General features: G+C 53.1%; 5 protein-coding genes across 5 annotated transcripts; 2 read left to right on the top strand and 3 right to left on the bottom strand.

Moving 5' to 3' along the window:
• Positions 1–6,769: 6,769 nt before the first annotated feature.
• On the bottom strand, positions 6,770–7,898 carry F5Z01DRAFT_636509 (uncharacterized protein; the record flags this gene model as incomplete). The annotated part of the gene is made up of 2 exons (XM_046262218.1): positions 6,770–7,387; positions 7,443–7,898. 2 exons carry the CDS (start codon positions 7,896–7,898, stop codon positions 6,770–6,772), a joined length of 1,074 nt encoding a protein of 357 aa, XP_046118360.1.
• A 314-nt stretch (positions 7,899–8,212) lies between these two features.
• On the bottom strand, positions 8,213–9,347 carry F5Z01DRAFT_105394 (signal peptidase complex catalytic subunit SEC11). Its single transcript, XM_046257359.1, has 3 exons — positions 9,063–9,347; positions 8,800–9,014; positions 8,213–8,749 (listed from the first exon to the last, which is right to left on the bottom strand). Exons 1-3 carry the CDS (start codon positions 9,141–9,143, stop codon positions 8,527–8,529), a joined length of 519 nt encoding a protein of 172 aa, XP_046118359.1. The 5' UTR covers positions 9,144–9,347; the 3' UTR covers positions 8,213–8,526.
• Positions 9,348–9,437: 90 nt separating this feature from the next.
• F5Z01DRAFT_636508 (major facilitator superfamily domain-containing protein) lies at positions 9,438–11,188 on the bottom strand (the record flags this gene model as incomplete). The annotated part of the gene is made up of 2 exons (XM_046262217.1): positions 9,438–10,747; positions 10,816–11,188. The coding sequence occupies 2 exons, from the start codon at positions 11,186–11,188 to the stop codon at positions 9,438–9,440; spliced, it is 1,683 nt and encodes a 560-aa protein (XP_046118358.1).
• Positions 11,189–12,257: 1,069 nt separating this feature from the next.
• Positions 12,258–12,586, top strand: F5Z01DRAFT_674172 (uncharacterized protein; the record flags this gene model as incomplete). Its single annotated transcript, XM_046265015.1, has 2 exons — positions 12,258–12,329; positions 12,386–12,586. 2 exons carry the CDS (start codon positions 12,258–12,260, stop codon positions 12,584–12,586), a joined length of 273 nt encoding a protein of 90 aa, XP_046118357.1.
• A 1,219-nt stretch (positions 12,587–13,805) lies between these two features.
• F5Z01DRAFT_622168 (uncharacterized protein) lies at positions 13,806–14,678 on the top strand (the record flags this gene model as incomplete). The annotated part of the gene is made up of 1 exon (XM_046261242.1): positions 13,806–14,678. One exon carries the CDS (start codon positions 13,806–13,808, stop codon positions 14,676–14,678), a length of 873 nt encoding a protein of 290 aa, XP_046118356.1.
• Between the last annotated feature and the right edge of the window lie 333 nt (positions 14,679–15,011).

Below are 15,011 nucleotides of genomic sequence, written 5' to 3'. Positions count from 1 at the left end.
TCAACATCCAGGAACAATACCATGCAACGGGTGGATTAGGAGTGGCGAACTTGATGATGTTATGATCCGACACGTGTTGAGTGTTCTTCAACTAGGGCTTGGGCATGTTGTTGACCACCCAGCCCCCAATCATCTCCACGATTGCTTTGGGAGGGTTAATATAATGGAGAGTGACCGCCATCTGGTTCAACAAGTATAGATGGGTAGTGTCTGCAGGGGAAGGCCAATCCGCGCCCTTTGGTGGCAGAACCCGCCTGAAAACATGTCCGTCCACAGCCTGAGCATCAGGGGGACGCTTGTTGACAAGCTTAGACGCATCCACTCAGCAACAGTGACTTCTTTAACGAAAGGTCCAAGCTCAGAAGGTTTAGGCACGTCTCGAATAAAGAGCTGTAGGCCAGTGCTGGGCTCCATCGTCGGCAAATGAGGCGGTTAATGAGTAGGTACAGGCGTGGTGACTAAGTAGTGGTGCGAGTGCAAGAATCAAAACCAAGCGACCTAAATCTCAGGCAAAACTGAGTTGATCCTTGAAGTCTTCAGAATAGCTGACCAACATAAGTGCACGTACGTTACATTACAAGGTACATAGGAGAGAGGTATATTTTCGACGCTTGAAGTCCCTTCAGATGGGATAATCCAATATCCCAGTAATATTTTAACTCAATACGTCAAAGTCCCTTTAGATAGGATAATCCAATATCCCAGCAATATCTTAACTCAATACCTGAAGCACTATAAGAAAGACTGGAATTTTATAATAACAAAGCTTGTAAACAATCTACGGAAACTTCTATAGGTCTTGATTATCTTCGGATTTGGTAGTATCTTTCATCCTAAATACTAAAGCGTAGCCTAGTTATTAAATCTTCAAGTAGCTTCAACTAAATGCCCATCCGCTACTTATAGTCAAGGAGACGTACTATTGAAAAGACACTTAGCTCTGTTGTTTCGCTGCACTGTCCCATGCATCTGATCAAGTACTTGAATGTCACGAACCATGCTCAGATCTGCCCGGCCACGTCTCTGGTCTCCTAGAGTCGCCAAGTTTTCAATCCCCCAAAGACAGCACTACATGATCTACCTTCCAGACTGGGAAAAACACATCGAACGCAACATAGGCCCGGATGGAAGTTGAACTCACTCCCCAGAGGAAACCAGCCCAGTGTCGGCCTGGCCAAGAACGTTAGGCGATGAAGGACAGAGCGTCGGCTCCTGAGGAAATGGCATGGTTGGTAAGGAAGCAGGATGAGAAGTGCTGGGACGATGACAGAGAAAAAAAAACCTTTATAGAAACCATGATCAGAAATTTCACGATTGCTATATCGCCGCATTCAGCTCGAGACCAGAAAATCGCAAGACTACCTTAGAAATTCTGTCCCTTCTCCTGAGACACAGTGCGCCAAGGGAGACTCGCGCTGTATAGACGGTAAGAAAAACACGTAATGTAACAGTGCGTAAATATGGGCTCACGCTGTGAGCCGTGAGTTGTCTATCTTATATTGCTTTATCCTCACTTTCGCTTACTGGAGTTAAAAACTTCTCTCTTGAATCTACTCCTTCCTTCGAAACCAGCAATTGATGGTTTCAACATATCCCAGTCCACCACCTTTTGTACCAAAGGTTTGTCAAGTGTAAGTTCATCTTCATACTCAACTACATGATTGCATTGTTTCTTCTGTGCTCATTTCCCACTCGCGCGAAAGTTCAAGCCCTGTGAGAATTTTTTCCTACTTAACTCTTCTTCGAGAGTGCGCAAGCTACTCTAGACTTGCAAAACGTTACTACACTACTGAGAGCTAGCTACAACTATACGCTGAGGCAAACATACACTAATCTCTGTCTTCAAAGATGCCACGTTCACGGCAACAAAGCGACTCAGCAACAGGGTTTCGAAAGCCTAGGGCAATGAAAATGGATCAGAAATTTCAGAACCAAATTGCTGCCCGGCTCCTCAAAGAACAGTCCCAGGGAAGATGAGACAACGAACAAGACGCCCCATCTGGCGAAAGTGTTTCGGGTGACGCTGAGACCAGAAAGTCGAGGCAGAGAAGTCACCTTAGCATTCTGCGCGTGTTTTCGGTAGGTTTCATGCTCTCGCCTAATATCAAACACTTCTGACAATGGGTAGGATGGTTTGAGCCGGCATTTTGAAGGCCGCTGCGGAATGGAGCTGGCGCTGAAGAATATACTTCACCCTCTAGTCTCGGAAATCGTACAAGATATCCAGGCTTGTCGAGAGCGAGGAACTGGACGCAAGATACTGTCCGCCACCACATCTATCGACCTGACGGCAGATTTACCCAACAATCGGATGTTCGACCAGAAGACCCCGAAAACAAATTGGGCGGAAAATATCACACAATTGGTACTGGCCACGGATGATGTGGAACTTCCTGATTCTCCGAGCGGAAATTCGTCATTGCCCTTTCTTTAAAGCCCCTGCGGCTTTCATCGACTATGCGTTTCAAGGAGATGGCAGCAAGGGCATAGATGTCGAGCAGGCAGCGAAGAGAGTCGCTGTATTTGTTGGCAGGCTGAAATACCTTGAAGATAATCGTGCCAAGAAGAACAAGCAAGTGGAGGAGTTGAAACGCCGGGTTGGAGAGGAAGCTCAGCAGAACAAGGAGTTGACACGGAACGAGGCATTGGCAGAGAAGGTCAAAGAGCTCGAGACATACGAAGGATTCTGTGCGAAAAGGTCACATCCCTCCAGAGCAGCGCGGAGCAGGGCAAGACACCCATTCTCAGAGGATTTATGTTGTGAGTGACGGACAGGCCAGTGACTGCCCTGCTTGGGTACTAGCCAGGCTGCACATTCGGCCCAAACAGCTGCCCTCAAAAGGCAGCATCTTAGCGGCATCGCGTTCTTCCTCTTTTCATAGCATCAGCATCTTCTTCAGATAGTGAATGTCCATTCTCGCTCTTCTGCTCTGCTGTTCCTCATCATAATCTACTCCAAAGACACTCGGAAGCGTGGACGCTTGCTTGTGTGCCGGCTTTGGCCCGGATGGAAATAGTCAGGACTGCGGGCAGGTCATGTCTCGTGAAGACGAAATCGATTATTAAGTGACTGCTGGCTAAGAATTGTGAACAAAACATCTCGTGCAGGTGACAAGAATTGAAATGTCGCAAACCTGGCTATGTAAGTAGACAGTGTGCGCTCAAAATGTGGTTTGAGGGAATCGTCTCAAGTTCAGCTGACACAAGCGACCAGATGCATGAAATTCAAGGTCTGGACCAAGAACTTACCTGGTAAGCTAGGCTCTGTTTATTTTCCTCCGTTTTCACTGTTCTTTCTCCTCGTTCACGTTTTTCTCTCTTCTGCAACTTCACCTCCGCAACTACCACATCGACCATCACTTTGAGAGAGCTTCAGTCCACCACCACACATCGCGGCGGGTTTAAAGATAGTAAGTCACATCATTTCTAAGAACAAACGAATCGTTGCATCGCTTTTTTTCTCCCTCTTGCCTCTTGCGCGTCGGTCACGGCCCCGTCAATACTCCTAGCCGTTCAGGATTCAGATTTCGCAGTACAGTCACTTTCTTCTCACCCCCAATCTTCAGGTTTGCAAGTTAGGCACACACAGCAAGGACCTACTGACACGCACATTCAAGCATAAATACCCGAGAGAACTTCACATTACACCTATTTGGATATATAGTGACTATCCTCCTTGAAGCCTCAACTTCCGAACGAGACCCTCAGAGATGGACCCCCCTAGGCGTCCGTCTGAGGGGATGCAGGAGAATAAGGCGGCAGTGAAGAAAGAAGAGAGCGAACATTGCGATACTACTCCTCGCGTTAGGTTTTAGGAGCCTAGTCCCCATCGGAGGAACCGCCCGGCGCCCATCCTTCGCCCGGCCCCAGAGGGCCCGGACATGCCTGCGCCCTCGCTAACTTTGGCGCAAACCTCAAGGCAGCCTGGGCCTCCACAACACTCTTCCACGGGACTCACATCTCCAGCAGCACCGGTCGTACCGGTCTCGAACATCCTGGCTGTCCCCGAAGCTTGTGAGCCGGAGAGGGTAGGAAGAGTCGACCCTCTCACAGAACAAGCGCGGATTGAGGAGCGAGAGATGGAGGACCAGAAGTCAGGATTCGAGGCCCTTCGCGAAAAAGTGGAAACCGTTCGCAGGCAACAACACGCCATTGACGGACAACTCGCCGGATTTGACGGGCAACAACTCGCTATTCGCCGTTTGATAGACGCCCAAGCCAGTACATTAGATGCATTGTCTCATGCGGTACTGGACTTTGAGTCTCGGGCTCCATGGAACCGATTGCCAGGATCAGCGGCAAATGAGCAGGAATCAGCCGATCCAGGGGAGGATAGTTCCTCACGTCCTACAAAGAGGAGTAGGTTCTGTCGCTAAGCAAGCTCAGCACCAGAGGAAGTCCGGGGGCAAGGGATTGAACGATCCTATCGTCCAAAGGTTTTACTGCACGGAAAGAATATGCAGAAGGGGTTTTGATACGGGAATCGGCGCAAAAGAAGAAGCAGTCGTCACTACGAAGCATGTCGCACAATGCCGAAGAGGGGATCCTTCGAAGACGGACTTTGACGAAAAGGAGCTCGGCTAAAGCTGAGAGGACGCGACAAGCGAGGGTGGCCGTAGGCTCATGTTTTCACGTACCTAGTTTTCGTTTGCTATGAACTTGAGGTTTTCGCTGGGTATTATGAGGGAGGAGGGCGGCGAGGGGTATCACTTATTTCGATAGGGCACGAACTGCCTAAGTATCCACCTCCACCATGAACAGAAGAGGCTTCGCTAAGATACTGAGACGCATCATTTCTATCCGTATAGCCTCCAGTCATGAGAAACTGTGACAATGGCATTCCATCACCGCTACCTTGGTCTCCACCACCGCCCGTGCCGCTACCACTACCACCAGCACCACCTCCGCGGTTCTGACTGGCACGGCCCTGACCGCCTCCGCCGTGCTGGCAGTGGTTCGACGAGGCCTGGGCTTCGAATAGCTTCATCAGGATGGTCTTGTTGTCGCTGGGAACGTCGCTCATCGTCTCCGGGTGGTACCCTCTGGTATTGTCCAGCGCGGGGTCGTCGCTCCCTACGTTGACGGTAGCCTACATGGCCATCGCGTTCATCATCGGGTTTTGTCGAAGTCGGACATGACCCTGTAACAGCCTCTTATTGAATTGACGAAGTTGTTTAGTATTTATCCAGTGCGCGGCCAACAAGTAGTTCCACACGCACACAGCAGGTCGTCCCTGGGGTACTCGGAGAGGGTGTCGATGGGCTACGCCTTCCACTGGCACCCCGCAGATATGGTGTCGGTTATGCACCAGATGGTGGATTTCACCAGTTACCTCTCGATCATCACGGAGACGGATGGGGTGGGCGTTTCGCGCTGCGACTTGTGAACGTTCATCTCGGTGACTGAGAAGGCTGCTGGGTAGGTCCAGGCGCCACAGTCGCGCGGGATCGTCCTGCGAGAGGGTACCGAGAAGTATTTGGTCTCAAAGAAGAAGAGAGCGGCACAGTCTTGGGCCAGCCCCGGACCAGAGCAAAGTTGGGCCTCGGGCCAGTATAAAGGCCTCGAGGGCGAATAGTGCCTGGAGCCATGATGGAACCAACAGGAGCCCGGGCTAGACTCGTGATGATTCCCGTGAGTCTCTTGCGAGATACTCCAATTAGGAGTTTGAGTGCTTGCATTGGCAGTGGGCGCTCGGCAGTTCACGCCACCGGCACCCATGTTGTCTGATGCTTCTTGCCATCTATGCTAGGCTTGACGACGGGGTAGTGAATGGAGAGGGTGATCTCTTTCGAAAAGGAGGCTATGTTTCGTTGTCCATACTAAACGTTTGCTGTGCCGCTGTTCAGATATTGTTGTCTGCCTGTGCCAGTCGAGTGAGTTTGGACTGAGAACGTTAGTCAACTGGACCTGTCTAGATCAAGGGTCACACCACTCACCTCTCATGGGCCGTGCGAGCTGTGAAAAGATGTTCTAGGTATCCTTGAGGGCCTGAATGGGTCTGGTGGTTGCGAGTCGCGGCAGAGCAAACACGGTGATCATTGATGTGGGCAGACGCGTGGTGACTAGTGATGTTACAGGGATCAAAAGCAACCGACCCAAATCTCAGGCAAGACTGAGTTGATCCATAGAAGTCTTCAAAATGTCCGATTAATATGGTTAAGTTATGTAAATATTACGTCTACCGTGAAGCAACTATTGCTGCGTGACTGATCGGGACAAAGGGAAAGTAAGGGTGAAATGGTGGAGTCAAGGGGGTTTGTTTGTTACGGTGCTCCGAGCTCACAGGGACTGGACCAAATAGCTTGTTTCATTCACACAACGAGCGATGTACCAGGTAGCTTTACAACACACGTGATAAGAACCACGGAGCATACCTTTCGTGGGTCGGATCGGCGCAACCCGACCGACTTGATCAAACCGTACGGTCCGTACCACGCGCCAGACGCGTAAGATACATGTAGACGAAAAGCAAACACTCTACCTCAAACTCATAAGACCCGTGAGTACCTCGACATTTCTGGGAGACGATAACAGGGACGAAGTCAGGCTTAGCGAGTTCATTTTGTGATACTGTTTCAGGTCAGAGATAAATGGCCACGTCACCGCTCGTATATACGAACTTTACTCTGAGTGAATACATGTCACCTCATCTGAGTGAATAGGCAGTACACAGGTCCCTGCACTCGCCGCGAAGTCCGTGATGTTCGCACAAAGAGAATGTTTGTTCTCAAATAATAACCTAGGCAATGATGCCACAGCATTGCGCTTCCTAATTACTTCCTCCGTAGAACTCAGATACCCCATGTGCTGGCTGCGCAGGCCCCTTGCCCTTCTCATCAACCACAGGCGCCTCCGCTGGCGTAGCGTACGGTGTGCCCGGGCTCGAGGATCGATCTTGCATGGCGATGTCCTGGCCGTTACCACCGCGCGCCATGGCAGGTTCTGGCGCTGCCACGGGCTGTTGGTGCGAGTTGTCTTGCGGCATGGGTTGCCATCCCTGCGCCGCCTGGCCCCAGTACGAAGGGTTTACGACCATGACAATCTTCTTGGACGCGTTCCTCTTGGCTGTGTCCATGCATGCCATGACAAAGAGGGTAAATTCGGCGGCCGCGATGAGAAGCGTGAACGCTGTGACAGCAACCCAGATCTTGGCGAGTTCAGGCTTGCAGTTGGTCGACTCGTAGGAGTAGGAGGAGGAGCTGTAGTTGTACTCGCAGTACGGGTCCGAAAGGCTGCTGTAGAGCGCCTCAAGGATACCGACAATGACAGCGACCAACCAGAGAATGAGGCAGCAGCCGACAGAGGCGCCTGGGTGGACGCCGGATTGGAACTTGTGCACAGCGCGCACGATGAGCTCGGAGCCGTTCCAGAGGATGGCCAGACCAGGCTACAGCAGGTGTTAGCGATATGTGGACGAATGGACGGACGGGCAAAGTACATACCACTGGACAAGCGATGGCAGCCATGTAGGACCAGTAGCTGTTCGACACGAACGCCAAACCCAGACCAAGACCAATTATGCCAAAGATGACGCACGCTCCATGCAAGAATGTCTTGGTGAAGATCCAAAACTTGGTCTCTGGCACAGCAGGTGCGGGAGCCGCTTGAGGATAGGGGTACGTTCCAGCGGGAGCATTGTAGTATGGCTGATAGGCAGCTTGCTGCTGTGAATAGCCCTGCTGATATCCATACTGCTGGTAGGGCTGGTAAGGCTGGCCGTATGCTTGGGGGTATTGCCCGTAATAGTTGCCCGTGGCGGAACCGTCTTGAGTAGCAGGCTGGTGCGTCGAATTTGGTGGCACCGGCGCCTGAGGTGTTGCTTGGGTCGTTTGCGCAGCCGCTGGTGCGGCAGCAGCAGCAGACGACGAGGGCACGTCGTGGTGAACAGTGTCGGCCATGTCGCGGGCGAGCTTCGGATTGCGGTGGGGGATGCGCTGTAGATCACAACGGAGATGTTCACACGACAGCGAACTGATAAAGCGAGTGACGAAACGAGAGACAGCGAGAACGAGTGAAGAAAAGGGAGCGACGAACGATCAAATAAATGAAGAAGAGGAAGAGACCGTTTGTGAAAACCCCGTGGATGGGGGAAATGACTGTCCAAGCGCGCATCGCTAAAATCGCTGCCAAGACACCAAACGGCGCAGGGATGCCGAGAAAGTCCTGGCTGAGCCGGACGCAGATTGGCTAGGACGAAAATATCACTCGGGAGTCGCCCATTTCATCCCTGTTTGGTATCCACTCTAGGCCTCCAGGAGGATCTAGACAGGCCTGCAGGGCTGAATGATTTGTGCTGGGTACGAGAGGCACTGGCGTCGACTCGCCGAGACTGCACGATATGAAAAGCATGCCGTGAAGACCCGGCATGAGGTTGGATCACAGTCACCATAAGAAGTGAGCCACGCGCGCGTTGCGACGGCTTCCAATCACGTGTTGCCGGGGAGGTATTCGTCAATGGATGACAGCTGCCAAGGGGCTCCAGATCTGGGCCAGATGCCTTGAAATGGATTCGCCTCTGAATGCCGGCTACTCCCTCTGCAATATAGCAAACAAGCCCATGATGCCGAGCATCACCGTCTTCAACCACGGATGCTCTGACAGCATGATCGTCACGTAGCCCACAAAGGGCATGTATGCCACCACCGACCCGATAATGTCCTTCCGCACCAAGAAGTCCTGGCCCCGCGCGTACAGCTCCGTGTCGTCTGCTTGGTTGTTGTCTCCCTTTGTCAATAGCTTTGCCTCGTCACTTGTCTTGTCAGCACTATGCCGTCTGTCCTGTACTCGGAGATGACGAACCCTGTTCCATACTTGCGCACCACGCGATGCACAATGGGAATGTCCTTATCCTTGACGTTGTATACCACGACTTCGCCCACAGCCGTTTCTTGAAGCAGGTTTCGGTTCCAGAGGAAGAGCAGGTCGCCGCGTTGGAACGCGGGCTCCATCGAGCCGGAGAGGACGACGACGATCGGGGAGGGCGAGTCGGCTACGACGGAGAGGCCTTTCCACATCTATCCTTGTCAGTCGGTCTCGTTGACAGCAGGAGGCGGTTCGCGCACCATGAAGGCTGTGGACAGCACGAGCGCAAAGTTCAAGACCTGCGCGGCGGCCTGGCGAGGATTGCCTAGGGCGGAAAGCATGACTGCTGAGCTCCCCGCGGAGAGATGTCGAAAATGTGTAGAGATTGAAAGTCAGCAGCGATGCTCTACCTGACGGTGCAGGTGTTGCAGTCGCGTATCATTGAGCGTTGAGGACATCTGGCCTACGCACGGACCTGGTGAGCTCGCGTCCCACTTTTGCCCGTCCGACCCACAATGGCAGGCACGACACGCTCCGATTCACCTCCGCGAGACACTGGCATCGCAAACTCAGAAGCACATGCTCGAAACAAAGCTCTCGTTCATCTATCATGTATGCAAGACCCAGCATGTGTTCTATGACCGCTCATCCTTCGTCTCCATCAGCTTGTTCGGCAACAAGGCCGTTGTGATCACGCAACCCAGAGTAACCCCTCCAGCCAGGTACAGCACGCTGTTGATATCGCCATCCGCGCTCTCCCCACGTCCGTACAGCGACTGCGCGATCAAGGGGCTGACAATGCCAAAGAGGCGACCCCAGAAGCTGGCCACTCCGCACGCTGTGCCGCGAACGGGCGCAGGGAACGCCTGAGGGGTCCATCCGTACAGGACAGCATTGAACATGCTCTGGAAGAAGTACTCCATGGCGAAGATGCCCTGGTTCTTTGCGACCGTATCGACAGTCGAGAAGAGAATGATAGACGCGCCCATCAACCCAGAGGAGATGACCATTGTCCACTTCTGACCAACCGAGGGCACCTTGTACATCCAAGCACCGAACAGGACACCGACAATGCCGGGCGCGTAGGTGTAGATATACGCAGCATACGTCGTGGTGAGGCTCACCTCGGCCGCTCCGTTCTTCAAGGCCAGGATGCGCGGCAGATAGAAACCAGCCACTGTGAAGCCCCAGAAATCCATGATGTAGGTCAGCCACACCAGGATGGTGAGCCGCGACATCTGGAACCCGTCGAAAAGCATCTTGTATCGGTCCAGCTCAAGCACGCTCTTCTTCTTCCAGTTGCTGTGCAGCTGCTTGGCACCCCCTCCCAGCACGGGATGGCTGCTGGAATCGGTGGATGCACTGTTGATGGAGTCGTGCTCGCTCTGCATGGCCTCAAAGACTTCCAAGCTCAGACGACATTCGCGCTTGTTGGTCTTGGCCATGTGCTCCAGTACCTGTATCGCTTCGGCGTCCTTGCCCTTGAAGATCAAGAACTTGGGCGTCTCGCGGAAGTGAAAGACGAAATAGCGCAGGAAGAAGATGAAGACGGTCACGGCGCCCAGGGTGAAGAGCAGGTACCGCCACCCCATGTTGTTGTCCCTGGAGCAGCACTCGACACCTTCTGCGACATTCTTGCAGCTTTTCAGCGCGCCTTTCTCAGAAAAGTTGGGCGAGCAGGAGTATACGGGAATGAATCCAAAGGCGATGGCACTGCAGACAACGACACCCAGAGGCTGGAATACCGACAGGCACGCCAATAAGAAGCGCTTATTTTGCGGAATGAATTCCAGGGTGATGGACGTATCGATGGGAATGTTGCCACCGACGCCAAAGCCGACGAAAGCTGTCAGGACGAGGAAGGTCAGGTAATTCGGCGATGCACCGAGGCAGAGACCAAATATCGAGGAGAAGAGGCACGTCAGATTGAACGCCCACTTGCGGCCTGGTTGTCGACGTTAGCCATCACCAGAATACAGGGACCGGGCCAAGATGGAAACTGTCTCAACTTACCAACAATGTCAGACATGAATCCCCAGAAAAAGGCACCGGCCGTGAGTCCAGCGTTGAAACAGACGGAGATGTTGCCCGACTCGTCGTTCCCGAAGCCCATTTCCTGCTGCAGCGGACTGAGGACCAGGCCAAAGGCGTGCGCCCAGAGCAAGTCAAGGAAATATCCGAAGCCACAGAGGCCCCAGATGTACCACTGGTATTTTCCCATGCCCTGGTGATCAATCTCTCGATTCACCAACACGCACTTCTTCTCATACAACGTCAACCCATCGAGCCCAGACATGTCCAGGCCGGGACCCCAATGCTCGACATCTAGCATGGGTTCGGACGACCGGTCCTTGGAAGACTCATCTTGAGTCTCCAAGGCTGCCATCTTGGCAGCACGGAGTAATGGTTCGGTAGACGTGGTGGCGGTTGAAGGAGAACTGTGGGAAAAGGGGGGATTGAAAGCGGCTTCCTGTCTCAGCCGCTTTTAATACTACCGAACGGGAAAGTCAATGATGCAACAGAGTTGCAGAAGGAGCCGTTCGACCAGGGGGGGAAGAAGTGATTGTTGGACGGGTTGGGCTAAGATGAGCTCTAATCGAAGCTTGCATACAAGACTAATGATCCTGGAGATTGGCAAGGGGCCCCTATTTGAGAGGCTGTTCCTGTGGACAATGTCATGACGCTCCCTGTCTTCCCTGTTCGGCGGGCAGACGATCGCAGATGTCACGCCCACCCGCACGCGGCTGACCACACATCATCTCACAGATTCACGTGCATTGTGACACGGCATGAATCACCACCCGCCCTACGCTAGGATGGAAACGGCACACGGCGTGTTAAGACCCTCAAGCTAGGATCTAAACGTCTCCATTGCGCATATACGATAGTCCGCTGCTGGACGTCATGGACGGACGGGTAGTCTAATTGAGGGTGTGGAGAGCAAGAAGGGGTCGATCTGCCGGGAGGCTTTGCTCCGCGATTTGATTCAAAGACAAGATCACGGGAATCGCAGACGGAACGGACCCTATTCCTCCAACCCCGATGATCAGGGCTCCATTCGATCTAAGATCGCGTGCAGAAAAGGAGCAGCTTCGAACGCACGTCTGCGCCAGAAGCTTGTCCAGTGTTGGCGCCGTATAGGGCCAACAGTCCACGTGTGACGTCCGTCAACCCTGCGGTGCGTACAATCGAGTTCAGTATGTCCTTATCGTGGACTCCAGATCGCGTGTGTCGCAGGCTGCAGCCGACCAAAGTCCAGTCAGCCAGCGCAGTGGGCGAGCGACGGCACGCGGTGATGTCATCCCAGTACGCCTCGACTGTTCAGATCGAGAATGGCGTCACCCGCTCTTTATAGATCGTGAACACGTTAATTCCTGACATATCGACAAGACCGGATTTATTCTTTACAATCCCATCATCTAATCCACACACACAAACACAAACATACATACATCATGGCAGACAAGTCTCAGGAGCAGGCCGGCCTCATTGGCGGCCACGCCCAATACGTCAAGGGCGCAACAGAGGTGCGTGTCCCGCATGCCATTTCTTATTATTGAGCAGAGAGCTGACCCGTGCAAAGGAGGTGATTGGCAATGTGACCGGCTCGGAGGAGTGGAAGGACTCGGGCATCAAGGACAAGGAGTCGGGCGTCAACACCATGAAGATGGCCACTGAGCAGCGCGATCCCACTCAGGGCTACGGCAAGGTTGAGGAGCTTGCGGGCAAGGCTACCGGATGCGAGGGCATGGAGAGGGAGGGCGCGATCAGCAAGGAGCAATAGATCGTGTGGAATGAAAAAATCGCCCAAGCTCAGCTCGCCGCGCAAGACATCATGGCATCACTGGACTGCGGGTCCTTCGGGTTCTGTTTCAGACATGAAGTTGTGTGCTTTCTGGATTCTTTTACCGCACGAATCGACCCTGATCATCTTCAGAGACCCTTAAGGGACGGAATGCCCCTCTTGCAGACCGTTGATGAACTTCTAGACTAGGACTCATCGTCATAAGGGACCACGTTCGTAGGGTCTTCATGTCTCAGACTGCTTCTGACACCTTTGACATGCTCTTCCAGTCACTGGCCTTACCGTAATCCCTCGACAAAGTTGCTAGCGCTGGTGTGTCTTGGCTACTAGCTTGGTGTCAAGCTGTGTCTCTCACTTGTTTTCTGTGCGATTGGCTTCTCTGAGGTAGTTAGAGTTTTCCTGCCTGTCACTGCTGCCTGGCGGCTTGTTAATAAAGGCCAATTCTGTTCATATGCATATTATAATGTTTTCACTGTCACGAAGTCAATGCTTCGCCCGTTCAATATGTCCGGAGGTTGGGGGCAGTATGATGCGCTGTGCACGTTTGCGATCTCTGGTGAAATTTTTGGCCAGTCGTTTCTTTCCTTGACCAATTTAAATCGTGCCAACCAGATTAATCGATTCATTTCATGTTCTCAGAAGCATCCAACGGGATGAATGGTCAGACTAGCGCCTGTTATTCCCACTTACATGTACAAGCTTCAGAGGCCTTTAAGCGATCATCGCAGCCACAGTTTCATCGTTTTCTAGGCGACATTTTCTCAAACGCCCTTTAGGATATTAGATATTCGTAGGTATTCAACATACAATGCTAGGTCTCTTGGCGTGAGATAGCGACGCTTTGCAAGGCGTTATTTACGCGCCTGCCCAACATCCAGGGTAGCCCAACGGCATCCTTGGCAGGCTGCGCCCCCGCCTACATCTACCGCCTCACGATCCCATTCACGATGCTCTTCTTTCCTCCCCACTCACAACCACCCAAGGGTCGCAAAGCTTTCCGAGGATTACCGTTCTGCGCTTTGTATTGTCGCCTTCACTGACGAAGATACAAGCGCAGCGTCAATACGGTCTTCTTCCCACCCGGGCCCCTCGTCAATCGTTTCCCTGTTGTGCGTCACCCCTACACGCCCCCCTACCCTCGATCACCGTGATCACGACCTTCGACACTCGTTTCGTCGCTCTCTTCAGTCTCTCCAACATGTTTAAGCGCTCGTTTCGGTCCCACCAGGACCACATTCGCGTGGACAAGACCCATCGTCTGAAGAAGCAAGGCTCCGTGCGCGATCCCACGAAGCTGTCGAAATTGCAAAGGTCGCTCAACCACGAGCAGCATGATGTGTCCATGACACAGCCTGTTGCGCCCTCCCCGATTGTGACCATCACGATCGGTCGCGAGGGCCGGCTCTTTGCGGCGCACGAAGATGTGTTGCGGCAGGCTCCCTTTTTCGAGGCGGCCTGCCGTGAGCACTTTTCCGATGCGCAGAGTAGGAAGATCTCTCTACCCGAAGAAGAACCCGAGGTCTTCTCGGCTGTCCTCGAGTACCTCTACAAGGGCGACTACTACCCACGCCTGATCCACAACAGGCACCGCAACTCTTGGGAGCTCGAGGACCACCAGCCGACTACAAAGAGCCCTCGGCCTTCACCCAACCCCGCCCACAATGGAGGCGGCCAAACGCCCGCCGTCGACGCTGCCGTCTATCTCTCGAGCATCGACGCCGACATCCTTCGCGACACGGTTGTATACTGTGCTGCGGAGCGCTACGGTCTCGAAGAGCTGAAGCGCCTCGCCCTGCGCAAGCAAGGACTGCAGGCCGGTATTGATGTCGGTACCATCCTGCGGTCCGCGCAGTACGCCTACGCGCACACACCAGACTCGGACAGCCGCCTGCGCGCGCACTACCTCGCCTTGATTATCCGCTGCCGCAAGACGTTCAAGCGCAGCGGGACCATGCAGGCTGAGATGGAGGCTGGTGGCAGCAAGTTGTTTTTTGACCTGTTTGTGGCCATGTGCAATCACTTGGACGATGTCATTGACGTGACCAATGCGCGCACGCCAAAGACTGTCTGAGCTGCTTGCAGGGAAGACACATGGCACCAAGACACCAACAGGGCACCCAAGAAGGAAAATCGAAAAAAAAGAGACTGGCGTTTGATGCCTCCCACAGACTGAGTCACCATTTGGGAGTCGATTCAAACACACTTCACTTTGTAAGGTTGGTGGCTGTTGTCGGGAGGCTGATGCTTGTTTCGCTTTGATTTTACCACGGAACGTCTGCTGATCCTGGTGTTGCTTGGACTTGTCTTCGCTGGTCGATTCACGACACACAGGATTGGCAGATTGGAATGTCGACTTGTTGTTAACTTCACTCAGGGACCTCCCAAATTGATACCCACGAGCCAC

The sequence above is a fragment of the Emericellopsis atlantica genome, assembly GCF_019669845.1.
Source record: "Emericellopsis atlantica unplaced genomic scaffold F5Z01scaffold_13, whole genome shotgun sequence".
Taxonomy (NCBI): Eukaryota; Fungi; Ascomycota; class Sordariomycetes; order Hypocreales; family Bionectriaceae; genus Emericellopsis; species Emericellopsis atlantica.
Note: the sequence above shows the minus strand (reverse complement) of the source record. Positions and strands in the feature narration are given on the sequence as shown.

Bases quoted from the DNA above. Each gene is read 5' to 3' on its own strand.
- F5Z01DRAFT_105394 (XM_046257359.1), bottom strand. From the start codon at position 9,143: ATGCTTTCCGCCCTAGGCAATCCTCGCCAGGCCGCCGCGCAGGTCTTG. The intron at 9,015-9,062 runs GTGCGCGAACCG...TGACAAGGATAG, and splicing joins TGCTGTCCACAGCCTTCATG to ATGTGGAAAGGCCTCTCCGT. The intron at 8,750-8,799 runs GTTCGTCATCTC...TGACAAGACAAG, and splicing joins GTGCGCAAGTATGGAACAGG to TGACGAGGCAAAGCTATTGA.